We start from the raw sequence: 16802 nt of genomic DNA, 5'->3' as shown, positions 1-16802 counted from the left end.
TCAATAATGATCTCTAGTTCTTCTTTGGTCACAAATTCCTTCCTCCTCCTAAGGTCTGAGAGGTAAACTATCCTATGTTCTTCTAATTTATTTATAATCTCATTCTTTATGTATGCCTAGATCATGAACCCATTTTGACCTTATCTTGGTGTACAGTGTTAAGTGTGGGTCAATGCCTTGTTTCTGCCATACGAATTTCCAATTTACTTATATAGTATTTCGACAACTTCTTTTGTCACTTTAATTGGCCATGGAAATTTTTACCTTCATTTCAAAATACTAAGCAATAAATTTTTCCCCTCCCCAAACCTCTCCACCACCTCTTTCTATTAAAGATTCTTAGAACTATATGGATTGTTAGAGCTGAATGTCATTTCAAAGACTTTACTAACATGGACTTTGGCTTTCCTTATTTATAAAATGAAGAGATTAGATTTTTGTCAATTAAATCTAACATGTGTTTTAAATTTTTTATTGAATTTAGTATTTTATTGTTCTCCAGTAACATTAAATTTTTTAACATTTGTTTTTAATATTTTGAGTTTCAGATAATTATCCTTCCTCCCCCCCACTAAGAATGCAAGTAATTAAATGAAGGTTATACATGTGTAACATGACATGTGTTATAACATATACTAATGCAAAACATTTTCATAATAGTCATGTTGTGAGAGAAAATAGGTAAAAAATCCTCAAGAAAAATAAAATTTTAAAAAGTATTCTTCAATATTCATTCAGACACTATCAGTTCATTCTTTGGGTATGGAAAGCATTTTTCATCATAATATCTTCAGAGTTGTATTGCTGAGAATAGTTATGCCATTAATAGTTCACCTTAAAATGTTGCTATTATTTTGTATATAGTACATTTCCTTTTGCATCAACTCATGGAAATCTTTCCAAGTTTTTCTGAAAAGATCCTGCTTATCAATTCTTTTTTTTTTTGAACCTCAAGGGTATTTAATTTTTTCAAATACAAATAAAAATAGCTCCCAGCATTCATTTTTGTAAGATTTTGTGTTCCAAAATTTTCTTTCTCCTTCCTTCACCTCCTCCCTCCCCAAGACAGCAAGCAATCTGGTATAGGTTAAACATGTACAATCCTTTTAAACATACAGCATGTTGTACAAGAAAAATCAGAACAAAAGGAGAAAAAAACACGAGAAAGAAAAACAAACAAAAAAAAAGGTGAAGTAACTATGCTTTAATTCACATCCAGTCTCTATAATTCTCTCTCTGAATGCAGATGACACTTTCTATCACAAGTTTATTGGAGTTGCCTTGAATCACTGCGTTGCTGAGAAGAACCAAGTCCATCACAGTTGATCACATAATCTTCTTGTTACTGTGTCCATTGTTCTCTTGGTTCTTCTCACTTCACTTAGCATCAGTTCATGCAAGTCTTTCCAGGCTTTTCTGAAATCAGCCTGATCATCATTTCTTAAAGAGCAATAATATTCCATTACATTCATAAATCATAACTTATTTAGCTATTCCTCAACTGATGGCATCCACTCCAGTTCCTTGCCACTACAGAGCTGCTATTCTTCCTTTTCCCTTTTTTATGATCTTTTTAGGATACAGATCCAGTAATGGCACTGCTGGATTAAAGGATATTCACAGTTTTATAGCCCTTTGGGCATTGTTCCAAATTGCCCTCCAGAATATTGGATTATTTCACAAGTCCAATAACAATGCAAGTGTCACCTGTCATATTAGCTAAGATGACAGGAACAAATAATGATGAATGTTGGAGGGGATGTGGGAAAACTGGGACACTGGTACATTGTTGGTAGAGCTGTGAAAGAATCAGGTCATTCTGGAGAGCAGTTTGGAACTATGCCCAGGAAGTTATCGGACTGTGCATACCCTTTGATCCAGCATTGCTGCTATTGGGCTTATATCCCAAAGAAATACTAAAGAGGGGAAAGGGACCTGTATGTGCCAAAATATTTGTGGCAGCTCTTTTCATAGTGGCTAGAAACTGGAAGATGAATGGATGTCCATCAATTGGAGAATGGTTGGGTAAATTATGGTATATGAAGGTTATGGAATATTGTTGATCTGTAAGAAATGACCAGCAGGACAAATACAGAGAGGTTTGGAGAGACTTACATGAGCTGATGCTGAGTGAAATGAACAGAACAGAAGATCGCTGTACACTTCAACAACAATGCTGTATGAAGATGTATTCTGATGGAAGTGGATATCTTCAACATAAAGAAGATCCAACTCACTTCCAGTTGATCAATGATGGACAAAAACAATTACACCCAGAGAAGGAACACTAGGAAGTGAATGTAAATTGTTAGCACTACTGTCTATCTACCCAGGTTACTTATACCTTTGGAATCTAATACTTAACGTGCAACAAGAAAATTGCATTTACACAATATATCGTATCTAGGTTATACTATAACTTATGTAAATGTATGGGATTGCCTGTCATCTAGGGGAGGGAATAGAGGGAAGGAGGGGAAAATTTGGAAAAATGAATACAAGGTATAATGTTATAAAAAATTATTCTTGAATATATACTGTCAAAAATTTATAATTATAAAATTAAAAAAAAACAATGCAAGTGTCCCAGATTTCCTACATCACCTCTAACATTAATCATTATCTTTTTCTGTTATTTTAGCCAATCTGAGAGTTGTAAAATAGTACCACATAGTTGCCTTAACTTGTAATTCTCTAATCAATAATGATTTAGCTGCTCATCATTTCTGATATAGTATTAAATCATAATTACATACTACAATTTATTTGGACATTTCCTAACTGTTGGGCATTCCCTTAATTTCCAATTTTTTGTCCCCAGAAAAGAGCTTTTTTATACATATAGGTCCTTTCCCTAAGAGACTGAATTTCTAGGGCCCTCTTCCATCTTAAATCTGCACCTACATGCCAGGTGTAGTTCAATGCTTTTATTTCAGAGGAGGAAATATGGACAATCAGATGATTTATCACCAGAGAGGCAGACTTGTCCAAAGTCATAGAACGGTTTGGTAGCAGAACCAGAACTAGAATGTAGGCTTCTTGACTTCAAGGCTACTACATCACTCTTTCTGAAGTCTTTTGTTTTTAAAATGTCATTCTGCAGATCCTGTATTGTGTGTGTGCTATACCCTTATCAAATGACATGTGTTTTTACAAGCACTATAAATGTATTTTGATTATGACAATACAAAAAGCAGTTTAGTCAAACTTGTAATAATGAAGAATTGAGTCATTTAGCAAGCTGAAGAGATAATTTGATACTTTTAATTGTATTATATATATGTATATATATATAATATAAATATATTATAATTTAAAACTTTATATTTTTGGGTTTTGTTTCCAAACATTTGTTTACAAATATATGACTTGAAAAATACTAATATTGTAGCAAAGTAAGGAACATCAAATTTTCCCTTTTATAAAAACGTCTATACAGATTTTCTTGAGATTTATTTTTCATCTCTGCCTTTTGGTTTTACAATTTTAATTTTATCCTACTTTTGAAGATCATGCAATTATAGAATTATAACATGTCTCACAAGTCATATATCCAATTTCTAACTACTGACATTTTGCATACATCTTACCTAAAGACCTTTTACTATAGTTTAGCTCTTTCTTTTCTTGAATTGTTGTCAGCAGAAATTTAATAGCTGCTAGCTTTACACTAACAAAACATTTTATCTTTCATTGGGAGATTGTAAATGTCTCTCTTTGGCTAGCCTAAAATACTTTTCTGGCTTGCATAAACCCATTTTATCTAACTTTCCTTTGTAGGTACTTTCATCTCTGAGCCTTAGAGAATAGAGCTGGTCAAAATCACATCAAATTCCACAGTCAAGTTCTTAATTCAATATAGATTCAGCTAATCTTTATCCACATTATCCTTTCATATTTGTTATTCAAAGAAGGTTTTCATAAAGTAGTAGGATCCTATATTCTAGAACTGGAAAGGACCTCAGAGGCTATTTAGTCCAACCACCTTATTTGACAGATGAGGAAACTGAGTCTTAGGGATACTGACTTATTCAGGCTCATATAATGCACTATAAGTGTCAGAGGTAGCATTTCAAGCTGATTTCTAAAGATAATAGAAACTAACAACATGTAGCTTTTCTTTGTATTTCTTCCCTTTTTCCTTCCCATGATCTAAAGAGCACTTTCTCTTCATTTTTGGAGAGATCACAGAATTCCACAGCAACAAAAGGAAATTTTATGATTTAGTCTGAATTTCTCATTTTAAGAAATAATCCAGCAATATGGAATGACTTGCCAAAGTCACAAAAAGTCTTAAATGAGATAAAAATTTTGAAAAGAGTTATTATTGTTGGTATTTGTAGTGGCAATAACATAGGTTCTCAATAAAACTCTTCCTTCCTTTCCTTTCTTTCCCTTTCTGTTGTATTACACTTCATTGGCTTTCTTTGGACACTTTATTAGTGTTCTGTGCATTCTTAAAGATGGCTACAATACAGTTCTAAGGCATTCAATCTGATGCTGTAGGTTTTGCAGGGGATTAGATAAACTTTATCTAAATTAGATATTAGAGAAGCTAAGACTGTAAGAGAGGAATTTGACTTTTGAAGGATCCATGGTATTGTATGAGAATAATCACTTTAGTATGTTTCTTTTATGTAATGTACTACATTGCAACATATCTCTTTTAAGATAACTTTTTATCGACAGTACATATGCATGGGTAATTTTTTACAACATTATTTCTTGCACTCACTTCTGTTCCAACTTTTCCTTCCCTCCCTCCCTCCACCCCCTTCCCCTAGAAGTCAGGCAGTCTTATACATGTTAAATATGTTATAGTATATCCTAGATACAATATATGGTGCAGAATCTAATAGTTCTCTTATTGCCAGCTACACCCAGTGAAAGAACTCTGGGAGATGACTATGAACTACTACACCTTTGTCCGCCTACATTTTTGATTTCCTTCACAGGCAAATGGCACACTATTTCAAAGTCTGATTCTTTTTGAACAGCAAAATAACTGTTTGGACATGCGTACTAATATTGTATTTAATTTATACTTTAATATATGTAGCATGTATTGATCAACCTGCCATCTGGGGGAGAGGGTGGGAGAAGGAGGGGAAAAATTGTCAATGCTGTAAAATTAACCATGCATATACTTGTAAATAAAAAGCTACAATAAAAAAAGAAAGAAAATAAAAATGTTGCCTTCCAAGTTAAAAAAAAAAAGATGTTTCCCTAAAATATTATTTTTTACCTGTTTCTTTTCCCTGTACTATTTCTGTTTGTGACACCACCATTTACCAATTCTTTCTTATTTGTAAAGTTGGGAGCTTACTTTTGGATTTTTCTCTACTTCAACTCTCACAACCAATCTTCCAAATTCTATTGATTCTACTTTTGTTAATCTTTTATATCTGACTCTTTTGATATTTTTGTTATCATCATCTTTGTACAGACACTGTTTCCCTATTTCTCTGGAATGGTGCAAGAATCTTCTAACAGGTCTTTAAAGTTCCTTTCTTTCTTGACTTCAATGGACCCTTCATACTTATGCCAAAATATAATTTCTTAAACAAAAAGTTGGCTATGTCACTCTTGTCTTTTTCTTAATTAAATTTTCGTCATACCATTTCCTCAAATTAAAAACGAAACAGACTAAGTTTTTATTACAAACAATTAAAATTAAATTTTCTGTATAATTCATGACAAAAATAAATATACCGTGTTTCCCCGATAATAAGACCTATCCTGAAAATAAGACACCCACATACTCTTTAATATTCCGCTAAAATAAGCCCTCCCCCGAAAATAAGCCCTATCGAACTTACTATGAAAACGGTCATCATGGTGATCCCCTGCGCTATATGCTGCGTAGCGGTACCTTCAGTAAGCAGCGCCGCCCTCCCCTCCCGGGTGAAACGCACGTCACGCTCCGAGCTGCATCCAATCAGAGCTGCAGCAGTGAGCGCGTCATCCTCTTCTTCCCTGGTGATTTGCTTGCTGGCGCTACTGAGAGCAGCGCCGCGGAGTAGAGCTGAGACAGGACCATCTAAAAACTCGGTAAGTTCAGTAAGCGATGGAGAATAAAATAAGCACTCAGGGGGCATGATGGAGGCTAAAAGGGGCATGATGGAGGCTAAAATGGGCATGATGGAGGATAAAAGGGGCATGATGGAGGATAAAATAAGCCCTCCCCTGAAAATAAGCCCTCTGGTGTTTTTTAGTCCCAAAAAAATAATAAGACAGTGTCTTATTATCGGGGAAACACGGTATGTATGTAAACATATACATATGTCTACATATGTTTATAAATATACATATATATAAGCTTATATGTATGTATATTGTCTTATTCTGTACTTTCACTTTTTTATTATAAGGTGGCATTAATCCTCTGGAATTATGATTGGTTATCACACTTATCAGAATTCCTAAGTCTTTTAAAGTTGTTGTTTTACTATATTATCATCATGTAAATTTCTCTCCTTATTTTCCTTACTTCACTCTGTATTAATTCATACAATTCTTCTCAGGTTTTTCTGAAATCACCCCCTTCATCAATTTCTATCAGAACAATAATATTCTATCACATTTCTATACCATGACTTATTCAGTTATTCAATTGATAGGCATGTCCTCAGATTTCCATTTTTTGCCACCTCAAAATACAGCTTAAAAAGAGCTATAAATAATTTATTTTGCTTAGAACAAATCTTTTTACCAACTTACTTCTAATCCCCCCTTCTCTTATTTCCTTGTTGAGTGAAATGTATGTGTGTATGTGTGTGTGTGTGTTTATGTGTATTCTTCCTTCAGATGAGAGTGTGGTTCAAAAGCCAACTATTCCCCCTTCTTTCTCTTTTGTATACAATTCTACTTGTGCACTCCAATTATATGAGATAATTTACCCTAATCCTCCTTTCTCTCCTGTATTCCTAGTGCATTCTTTTCTCTTTCCATTCATCTTATTAGATAATCAAGATATAACAGAACCCTTCCCAGTCCTTAAGTTCCTTCTATAATCCTTAATGATGATAAAAGTTTAAGGGGGCTACATATCACCTTCCTATAAGCAGTTGATTCATGTTTAATCCTTTATGATTACTCATTCTTGTTTATTTTTTAATGTTTCATTTAACTCCTGTGTTTGAACTTCAGAGTTTCTATACAGCTTTGAGCTCTTAAATCAGGAATTCTAATAAACCCTCTCCATTTTTCTCCCTGTAAAATAATTTTTTGCTGGGTCAGCTATTCTTGGCTGTAAGCCTATTATATTCTTTACTTCTGGATTTGACTTCTGAGATGCTTCTCACTTCTTTATAATGGTAACTGCTAAATCATGTGTGATACTGTGACTCCTTGATACTTGAATTTTTTCTTTCTGGCTGCTTGGAGTATTTTTTCTTTGACTTGAAAGGTATGGATTCTTGGCTATGATGTTCTTATAAATTTTCATTTTAGTTTCTTTTAGAAGGGGATTAGTAGATTTTATTTCCATTTGCCCTCTGGTTCTAAAAGATCTGGGCAGTTTTCTTTTAAGAATTCTCAAATGCTAGGCTCTTTTTCTTGTTCACAACTTTCAGGTAGTCCAATGAGCCAGTTGGCATCTGATCTTTTATCCCTCAGGAAGTCATGGTACCCTTGTATTGATCTGGAGTGTATTCTCTCCTTGTGTTGGAGATTGGAGTTCTTGGTAAGACCTAGTTCCTAGAATCCAAAGACCTTTCTGTCTCCCTTGGTACAAAAATGACTCTGATTTTTTCTTAGATTTTCCCATTAGGACTCAATCTATTGTATTTTATAGATCTCTTTGGAGGAGGAATTTTGGGGAGGGTGACATACTTTGGATTGTATTACTCCTCAGCTGAAAATTTCCAGGCAAAAACTTTGCTTGATATTCAAGGCTTTTTATAACCTGTTTTGGCTAGAAATCTTGAGGGTCTTCCTCTCCCAGATTTATTTAGTTGTGTTTTTTTTTTTCCTAGGTGAAAGAAGTTATTCTTTGTCATCCAACTCAAATGCCATCTTCTATAGGAAGAGGAAGTGTTTCCTAATCTCTGGCCAACCAATTTTTCTTCCTCCAGTTCTCACATAGTATTTTATTTTGTAACGTTCTACTATTATCATAGCTACTTTTATTGATATCATTTCCCTATTCATGGAAGTAACGGTGTTATATCTGAACTTTGTATCTCCTACAACATCTAGCATAGTATTTTGTATATAATAGTCAGTAAATGATTGCATTGTATTTTGCACAAATTTATAGATGGCAAAACATTTAAATTTCAGTATTGAGGAAAAGAATATAGAACATCAAGAAATGTAGAGTTTTTACCTAGTACAGCTTTCCCTTTGTCAAGAGTCTATACTGGCAAATTGAGATAGAATAGATAAGAATCAAGCTTATTTTAATGGCATAGATAAAGAAATCTGGATAAAACTGGGTCGCGAAACTTACTTTTGTTTCACATAGTTTGATTGTAATTTTAATTAATATCTTCAATTCTCCAGTATCTGCCTGATATGGCAGTTATAACTATAATATGTCTTTTAAAAAGTCAAACAAATTGATCAGATATACACCCAGAGTTCATACAGATAGAGAACTCGTAGCAAGTAAGCACAAAGGTGTTCCTATTTGGGGAAATATCACTAGTTTATGAGCTCCAAATGAATAGATAAATTAGATGGAACGGCTGGGTTAATATATTGGAGGTAAGATTGAAATGAAAGTTTAAGACCAGGTGCTGGAGGGTTTCAAATACAAAACCAAATAATTTGGACAATGAGAATAATAACACTTTATTTACCTGTAGGGGAGGGCCTGACTAAATGATTTACAGAAATCTTTAACCTATGATTAAATCTATTAGAGAACCCTAATGATCAACAACAATATAAAAAGGAGCAGATCATAACTATAATGACCTTTCTCTTTCTCTGGATTACTCTTATTTCTATGGCTGATAGGATGTTTAGAATTTTCCTTTTGTACTAACAGTCCTTAATGAGGACAGTTAATGGGGGAAAATCATTAGGTTGTGGGATTAAAGAATGAACAGTTTAGTAACTGACTTGTTGCAGATGAAAGTGAGTCATTAACATTAGTTTAAGTAGGCAGCAAAGGCAGCATGGTGTTATGGATAGAATGCTGAAGCTTGTCAGAAAAATCTAATTTAAGCCATATGTATGTATGACACTAGTTGTAAGGACAACTTTGTAAGGACAAGTTGTAAGGACTAGTTGTAAGGAGCATCAGTTTCCTTATTTATAAAAGTGGTTAACACCTGTGAACTTGCCTAAAAGGCCATTGTGAAGTTTACAAAATCACAAAATTTCAGAGTAGGATGGGATCTTGATGGCCAAGTGATACAACTCATTCCTGAAACAGAAATCTATCTCTTTTATAATATACTTGATAAGTAGTTATCCAACCTTTACTTGAAAGCTTCTAGTGAGGAAAAATTCATCACCTCCCCATATTTAGCTTATTTAACTTTTGTATAGCTCAATTTATATCAAGATTAAATTTGCTATTTTGAATTTTGATTTATTCTGGGATCAAGTATAAAAGAAATCTATTCCCTCTTCTTTGTGATATACCTTCCAAAATATGAAGACAAAAATCATGTTTCTTCTAAATTCTCTCTCTTCTCCAGGCTAAACATCCCCCCCCTTTTTTTCCAGTTGATTCTCATGTGAAATGAACTCAGGGATTTTGACCATTCTATTTGCTTCCTGGACATTTTGCAATTTATGAATGTCCAAATGTGATTTGACAGGCTGGAATGCATGTAGACTCTTAGCTCCTCGTTCTCAGTTACTATTCCTTTCTTAATGCAGTCTAAGACTTCTTCAGCTTTTCTATCTTCCACAGTATTCATATTGTAGAGCATTAAAAGCAAACAACAAGAAATCCCCCTACTCCATCCCCCAAAAAACTTACATAATTTTTCAAAAGAATTGTCTTCCAGCTATGATAAGATAATGTATCTAAAGTTCTTTGCGAACCTTTAAGCACTGGATAACTTCAACTATTACCAGTTGAAGTCCATTTATATCAAATATGCAATATGTTGCATTATTGTTGCAATGTACAGTGCAGAATAACATAATTAAAGATAGAGTTAATGGAATTCCTATGGAGATGTAAAAAAGTTACTCCATTGTAAATAATAAAGTCATAATTTCTTTAAACACACTTTAATTAGGAATTTTTCTCTAATTTAACCTCATTTACACGTTTATATTTAGGGGGAAATGATCTCTAATCTTGTATAATCTTGCTAGGTGTTTTAGTATGCAGGTTTTGAAATCCCCTAGGTGCATTGTAAGAAATGGCTGTTCCCATTAACCATAATCCTATTATTTATTGTATTTATTGCATACCTCAACTTTGCAAACACTGATTTTTATAACTCAAAATAAACCATGACTCTCAATGCTGCTTTAAAAATGTTTAGTACAATTCTGAAGAAACATATTCCTTGATTGACAGGCTTAGAAACTAAAGTATATAATGCAGAAAAGAAAATACAAAGAGTTTTATTTGGGAAGAGACAAATCTTTCCATCAAACTTCATGTAGAGGTGAAATGTTTAAAAGAATTTTGAATGATCCATATAAAGGTAATGAAAGTTTTGTTTGTTATTTTCACCTCAGGGTTCTTAGTACTTAAAAAAAAAAAGCACTTTGTTAATTGAAGACTATCAATAAAGTCAAGAAAAATTCTTTCCTGGGAACCACAGATAGATTCATTGGCAATAAACAATACTTAACAGATTTAGAGATGTTCATGAATGAGCCTCTTTGAGACATTTTTTTTCTTTAATGTTTTTAAAGATCCAGTAACAAGTATTAAATAAACATTGAAACACTGAATCAAAAACTCACCTCCTCTAGGGATTTGGTACCTGACTTACATAACCCTCCTCTTCCCCCAGCTCATCCTTCAGTCTTTTTTTCTTTTAAGCACTTAGGCATCCTTGTATATTAAGTCCACATGATGATGTCTCTCAAAATTGTGACCTTCAATGACTTTTAATGGTATAGTTAGAAAATAACAGTGGATTAAGAAAGTAAAACCTGGGTTCTAGTCCTATCTCTGTTGAACTATTTTAAGCTCTTTGGCACTCAACTTTCTTCTCTGTAGAATTGGTGTGTGCGTGTGCGTGTGTGTGTGTAAAACTGAAGAGAATTTTGACTAGACTAGACTTTCTTTTTATTAAGTGCCAGTCCATAGAGGGGCATCTGGGACAATCTTTGGCTTGTTTCATGAAACTTTTAATGCCAAAGGTTGGCTCTTCTTAAAACTTAAAAAAAAAAAAAAAAAAAAAAAAAAAAAGCTGTTTTCTGCTTTTTTGATCAGGCTTCTTTACTCCACTTTCCTTTTTTTTTTTTTTTCTTTACAGTATTAAGCTTTATTATGGCTTCTCCATAGGATCATGGATTCAGAGCTGGAAGGACTCAGAGGCCATCCAGTCCATTCCCTGTATAGATAAGAAAATGAAGCAGGGAGAAGTTCAGAGACTTCTTGAAATGTAGATAACCACTCCTCTTTCCTTCCCCCAAGATCAATATTCTTTTGAATCTTAGGAAGGACTCAGTTTTCTTTGAATGAGACATAACGTATGTTAAGAACTTTATAAGTACTATACTGAAGACATTATTATTAATAAGAATATTGTTCATTATAGGTATCTATGTTAGATTTCTATACTCATACTAGACTTCCCAGCCTTATGGGCAAGGACTGAATCTCATCTAAACTTTACTCTTTAGATAGTAGATACTTAATAAACCTTTTTGCTGTTGTTTTTCTTAGTAGGTGATCTGCTCTTACTACATCCAGGGCCATATCCAGTTATCCAGGCAGATCCAGATCCAGATTCAGGCAGAAGAATAAAGGACAAACAATAACAAGTTGGTGATCAGTATCCCAGGAATAGCAAAGAGAAAGTGGAAGCCCAAAGAAGAACATTTAGATATCATAACAGGTTGCAGTATAGTTTAGGCTTGGGAATTCTAGAAAAGCCAATCTCTAGTATCAAAAAACTTATTGTCTTTGTGCTGTACCTAAAAGTGCATTGTAAATTTCTTGAATGTGAGTTGAAATGATATCTTCCTTATATTCTCTCTTTCTTTACCTTTGCTCCTTGTGTCCTAGGGCCCTATAAATAGCCTTATTGTAAATGGCATTAATTAAAGGCTTAACTTTGTTGTGTAACATATATAGGTACATATATGTATAAATGTGTGTTTATGTGTGTGTATCTTTCTATGATATATTCTAGAAGGCCATATAAGAACTCATAAATCATACAGAGATAAGCCATACAGACTCTGTAAGTTTAATTTTAATTAATAGTATCTACCCAGAGAAGATATTTTCACACCTTTTTGATGTGGTAATTGCAGTTATGAAATAATATAGTCTTCCAAAAGGACTGGGCATATCACTGAGTAATGATCTACAAAGAAGCTACTGTTGCTTTGAAATAGTATTCAAGTTGTTTATAACTTTCCTCACTCTTTAGGGGAAAAGGAAAGTTATCTCATGAAAAAAAAAAAGCAAATTACTAGGAAAAAATGGAAGGGTTATACAATCTTTCTTCCTTTGGAAGAATTGTAACAGATTAGCATTAAATATCTCCATATTTTAAAATTCTATTCAGAACATTTGAGAAGCCCCAGTATGTCTTCCCTCATGATGCAGAATATATATATATATGTGTGTATATGTGTGTATTTATATATATATAGGCTCCAGAACATAACTAACTCAGGTTTTGGATGAAGAAAAGAATCATATAATCACATAAAATCTTACTTCATTGCATTTAGAATAGCAGACTGCCTGCAAAGTGTATACTTAGTTAATGCAATTAAAACAACAACAAAATGCCTGGGTGGATAAAGTTCTAAACAACAACAAAATGCCTGGGTGGATAGAGCTCTAAATTTGGCACAGCATAGTTAGTACAAGCCATATTCAGAGGGACTGAAAGTAGTCAAATTTGAGCAAGGAGAAGAAAAAGTGGGAGAAATAGGAAGGGAAAAATGTTAGAAGACTGGATAGAAAGGGTCCGGGAAATAGATGTGAAAGCACAGAAGACGCTGTAAGCCATAGAAGCCAGACTGAAGGGCATCTCTTCGTGCCCTTACTAGCTCTGAGTGAGGATTCACTACTCAAGTTTCTTGAGACCATCATTGTCCTGAGGGACAAGGAAGGTTCTCGGCTTAAAACAGGGCCTGATAACCGGCTACGAGGTCATTAGCTCACGCAGGAGAGGGGGGGACCCAACTAAAAATCAGCCTAATTGGGGAAGGAGGCAGGGCACGGGGAGAAGTGGGGTACGTGCAACAGTAGCTTTTTGAATGACTAAAATTGGGGATAATAAAGCTAGCTGTTTCTGCTGGAAAGAGCAGAGTGAGGAAAACTGAGAGGTTAAGCCTTTCTTAGCCCCTCTTCCATTAATCTATGGCTCAAAGAGATGGTTCCTCTGGTCTCTCCAGCCGGGTTCAACTCGGCGATAGACCGAAGGGAAGAAGGTTGGTTGCAGGGTGAAAATCCCCTGACCCTCAGCAAAAGAGCAAAAGAACGACGGGTCCTCACATTCCCTCTTTTTTCTGTAGTTCTGTGCTGGGATGGAACCTCGGATAGCCAACACAGCTATTCTAGAGGAAGAAAGCTCCGTTCCAGCGGCATCCTCAGCTTCCCATTTCCTAATCCTCCCTGGACATTCCCCCAAATCGTTCCTCTCTATTTGTCATTCCCTTCCTAAGGATCTCCGCACAGCTCTAGGCTCCAGCAGCACCACTTTACCCTCACCTCAAAGCAGGCTCTAGCTATCCCTCACCAACAGCAGTGCCTACCATCCTGCCCGCCCCCCCCCCCCCCATCCGCCTTCTCCACTCTGCTGCCGCTGAGCTCAGGGTAGTAAGAGATCTGGGTGTCCCTCGTTTTCTTCCGAGCTTCCTAAGCTCTGCAGGTAACGGTAAGACGCAGACACAAGAGTGCAGTCTAGGAAAGCGCAGACAACTCCATGTGCAAGAACTGGGTTTGGGATAGACCTCTTCTCATTTCCCAAGTCCGAACCCTCGCCAACCCTCCTGCTTCGGCCACAGCCTCCTGGAGTTCGCTGCTGTGCCATAGCATCTTCTTTAGCTCCTCACGAGGGTGAAAACGTTTCTGGCGCTCCGGATTCTGCAACTCCCAGAGGCTGGGTCAGTTCTCCAGGTTTGGGTCTATGCTGTGCCTCCTTTGATCTCTCCTAAGATCCATCCCTCTTGGAGAAGGCGAATCCTCTCTCTTTAGAGGTCCTGAACTGGAGATGTGCCAGGCTTCCCAATGCTAGAAGATAAAGTGGTTTCTCTCTGCGCAGGAAGATTAAGAAGCGCTCTGTTCTTACCTTCCAGTTTTTCTCTCTTCTCTCGGGGTTCTACACTGCCCCCGACTAGCTCCCCCGCTTGCCACCCTTCCCTATTCTCCCCACTCCTACCCTGCTCCAGCTCCATCCTTCCCCTCCTACCACTCTCGCCTCCTCAGCCTGCGTGCCCTCCTCCCTCCCTCTTTTCCTCCCCGTCACCCCTCCTCTCTTCACACACACTCCTCCTTCCTTTTTCTCTCCCTCCCTTCATTCCACAAGTGTCGCTTCCCTTTCACTCGCGCACTTGGGGAGCTGGAGAGGTGAGAAGGACCTGGCGAACGAGTGCAAGGAGACTAAAGAACAGAGGGAGGGGGACTGCAGGGACATCGGGAAGAAGGGGCCCTAGGACAGATTGACATTCTTAACCATCCTCCTTCCCCCCAAACACCTGCTACTCAATTGACCCTCTTGTCTTCTCCCTCCTTCCCCCTCCCCACACCTCCACCTCCCCCTTCAGACCCTACGCGCAACGCCGCACCCAGCCCCTTGTGGCCGCGCGCTGGAACCAAGCGCCGCTGGCTGAGAGCGCAGTGGCCGCGGACAGAGCGCCCCGCGCCGCCCCCTGCATGTGCGGCTCCTGGCGGCTCGCAGCCCCCGGCAGCCTCGGCAGCTTCAGCAGCTCCAGCGGCGGCGGCGGCGGCGGCTCCGGCGGTGGCGGCGGCGGCTCCGGCGGCTGCAGAGCGGCGGAGCCCAGGCTGGGAGACACAATGCGCCGTGTCCTTCGCTTGCTCCTCGGCTGTTGCCTGACCGAGCTGTGCGCCCGCGTGTGCCGGGCGCAGGAGCGAACAGGGCAGGGGCAGCTCCACCAGCAGCAGCAGCAACAGCAGCAGCATCAACACCTGGACAACGTGGTTGTTCTGACCGGGGGTAACCGCTCGGGAGCCGGGGATTCTGGGGAAACCGCCGGCGCTTCAGAGGCGGCCCCAACCAAAGCCCCTACGCCAGACTCCTGCCGAGGCTACTTCGATGTCATGGGACAGTGGGACCCTCCGTTTAACTGCAGCTCCGGGGACTTCATCTTCTGCTGCGGCACTTGTGGCTTTCGGTTTTGCTGCACGTTCAAGAAGAGGCGCCTGAACCAGAGCACCTGCACCAACTACGACACGCCACTGTGGCTTAACACGGGCAAGCCCCCGGCCCGCAAGGACGACCCCATGCATGACCCAACCAAGGACAAGACTAACCTTATTGTCTACATCATTTGCGGGGTGGTGGCTATCATGGTGCTGGTGGGCATTTTCACCAAGCTGGGGCTAGAGAAGGCTCATCGGCCCCAGCGGGAGCACATGTCCAGGTGGGTCCCCCCTTCCTTTCCTTTCCACCTCCGTTTTTCCCTCCCCCTGGCAACGCCTCTCAAGCTTCCTTGCTCACTCTCTTCTAGGAGCTGAGCTGGGGAAGCCAACTTTGGTCTGGGGAGTGCAGGAAACTGACACTTTTCTCAGTGCAGGTGGGGGAGGTTCTATTCCCCATCTTGCCACACTCCCTCTTCCCCCGCAGAGGTGTGTGTGTGTGTGTGTGTGTGTGTGTGTGTGTGTGTGTGTGTGTGTGTAGGGGGGATCGAGGGGAGGTATGCATTTATATGTGGCAGAGACAACTGAGCTGTCCGGTCCCCATTCGAGTTCTGGGATTCAGGACCACGTTCTCTAGTTGATCAGGGTTTCTTATGTAGCCTTAGATAAACAGCGCTAGGCTAGGCGCAAAGCAAGGAGGGCTGCAAGGGAAAGGGGGAGGGGGCGTGTGTGTGCATGTGTGCGAGCGTGTGTATTGCTTGCACCTCATCTGACTTGGGAAAATAAGGCGAAGGAGGCGTTGGGTGTGGGGAGGAGAACAAAAGCCTTTGGGAAACCAATCGGTTTTCCAAAGCAACTGCGGATTCCCCCAGAGAGGACTACAGTTCACTCGAGACAAGAACCTATTGTTCCCCCTCCTCCCTTCACTGCTCCTCACCCCCTTTCTTTTTCTTCTTTCTCGATTTCGAAGCTAGGAAGCTCTGGTCACAGCCCAGAGTGAGCATCGAGAGTAGTGCTCAGCGCTCCTGAAGCTAAGCTAGGCACTCTGCACCAAGGCAATTCAGAAGTACCTCTGCTAAGCCCCCTCCCCTGGAGCTCGAGCCCCATAGAGTCCTTTCCTTCAACACAGTAGTCAAGTTTTCAGTTGTCTCGTTCATTTTGCAAATCCCACACAAGGGGAAGTCGGAACAGATGGAAGAAGACATTTGAAAATTAATGGAGCTATTTTTCTTTTATGTATACATCTATATCTTTATCTATATATAATAAACAAGAGACTTTAAATCGATCACTACGTCTCGATAACTTTTGAGAGCTGACAGTCACAAGGACGCCTTCTACTGGGGGTTCAGCAAAGGGTGGCGTGGGC

General features: G+C 38.4%; 1 protein-coding gene across 1 annotated transcript in view; it reads left to right on the top strand.

Moving 5' to 3' along the window:
• The first annotated feature begins 15030 nt into the window (after positions 1-15030).
• The window catches only part of SHISA9 (shisa family member 9), a 450272-nt gene continuing 448500 nt past the window's right edge, over positions 15031-16802 (top strand). The window contains 1 exon segment of the mRNA XM_074280583.1: positions 15031-15717. Within this exon segment, the coding sequence (XP_074136684.1) occupies positions 15131-15717 (587 nt within the window). The 5' untranslated portion in view covers positions 15031-15130.

This window comes from Sminthopsis crassicaudata, chromosome 1, assembly GCF_048593235.1.
Source record: "Sminthopsis crassicaudata isolate SCR6 chromosome 1, ASM4859323v1, whole genome shotgun sequence".
Classification (NCBI taxonomy): Eukaryota; Metazoa; Chordata; class Mammalia; order Dasyuromorphia; family Dasyuridae; genus Sminthopsis; species Sminthopsis crassicaudata.
This window is presented reverse-complemented; position numbering and strand designations above follow the sequence as displayed.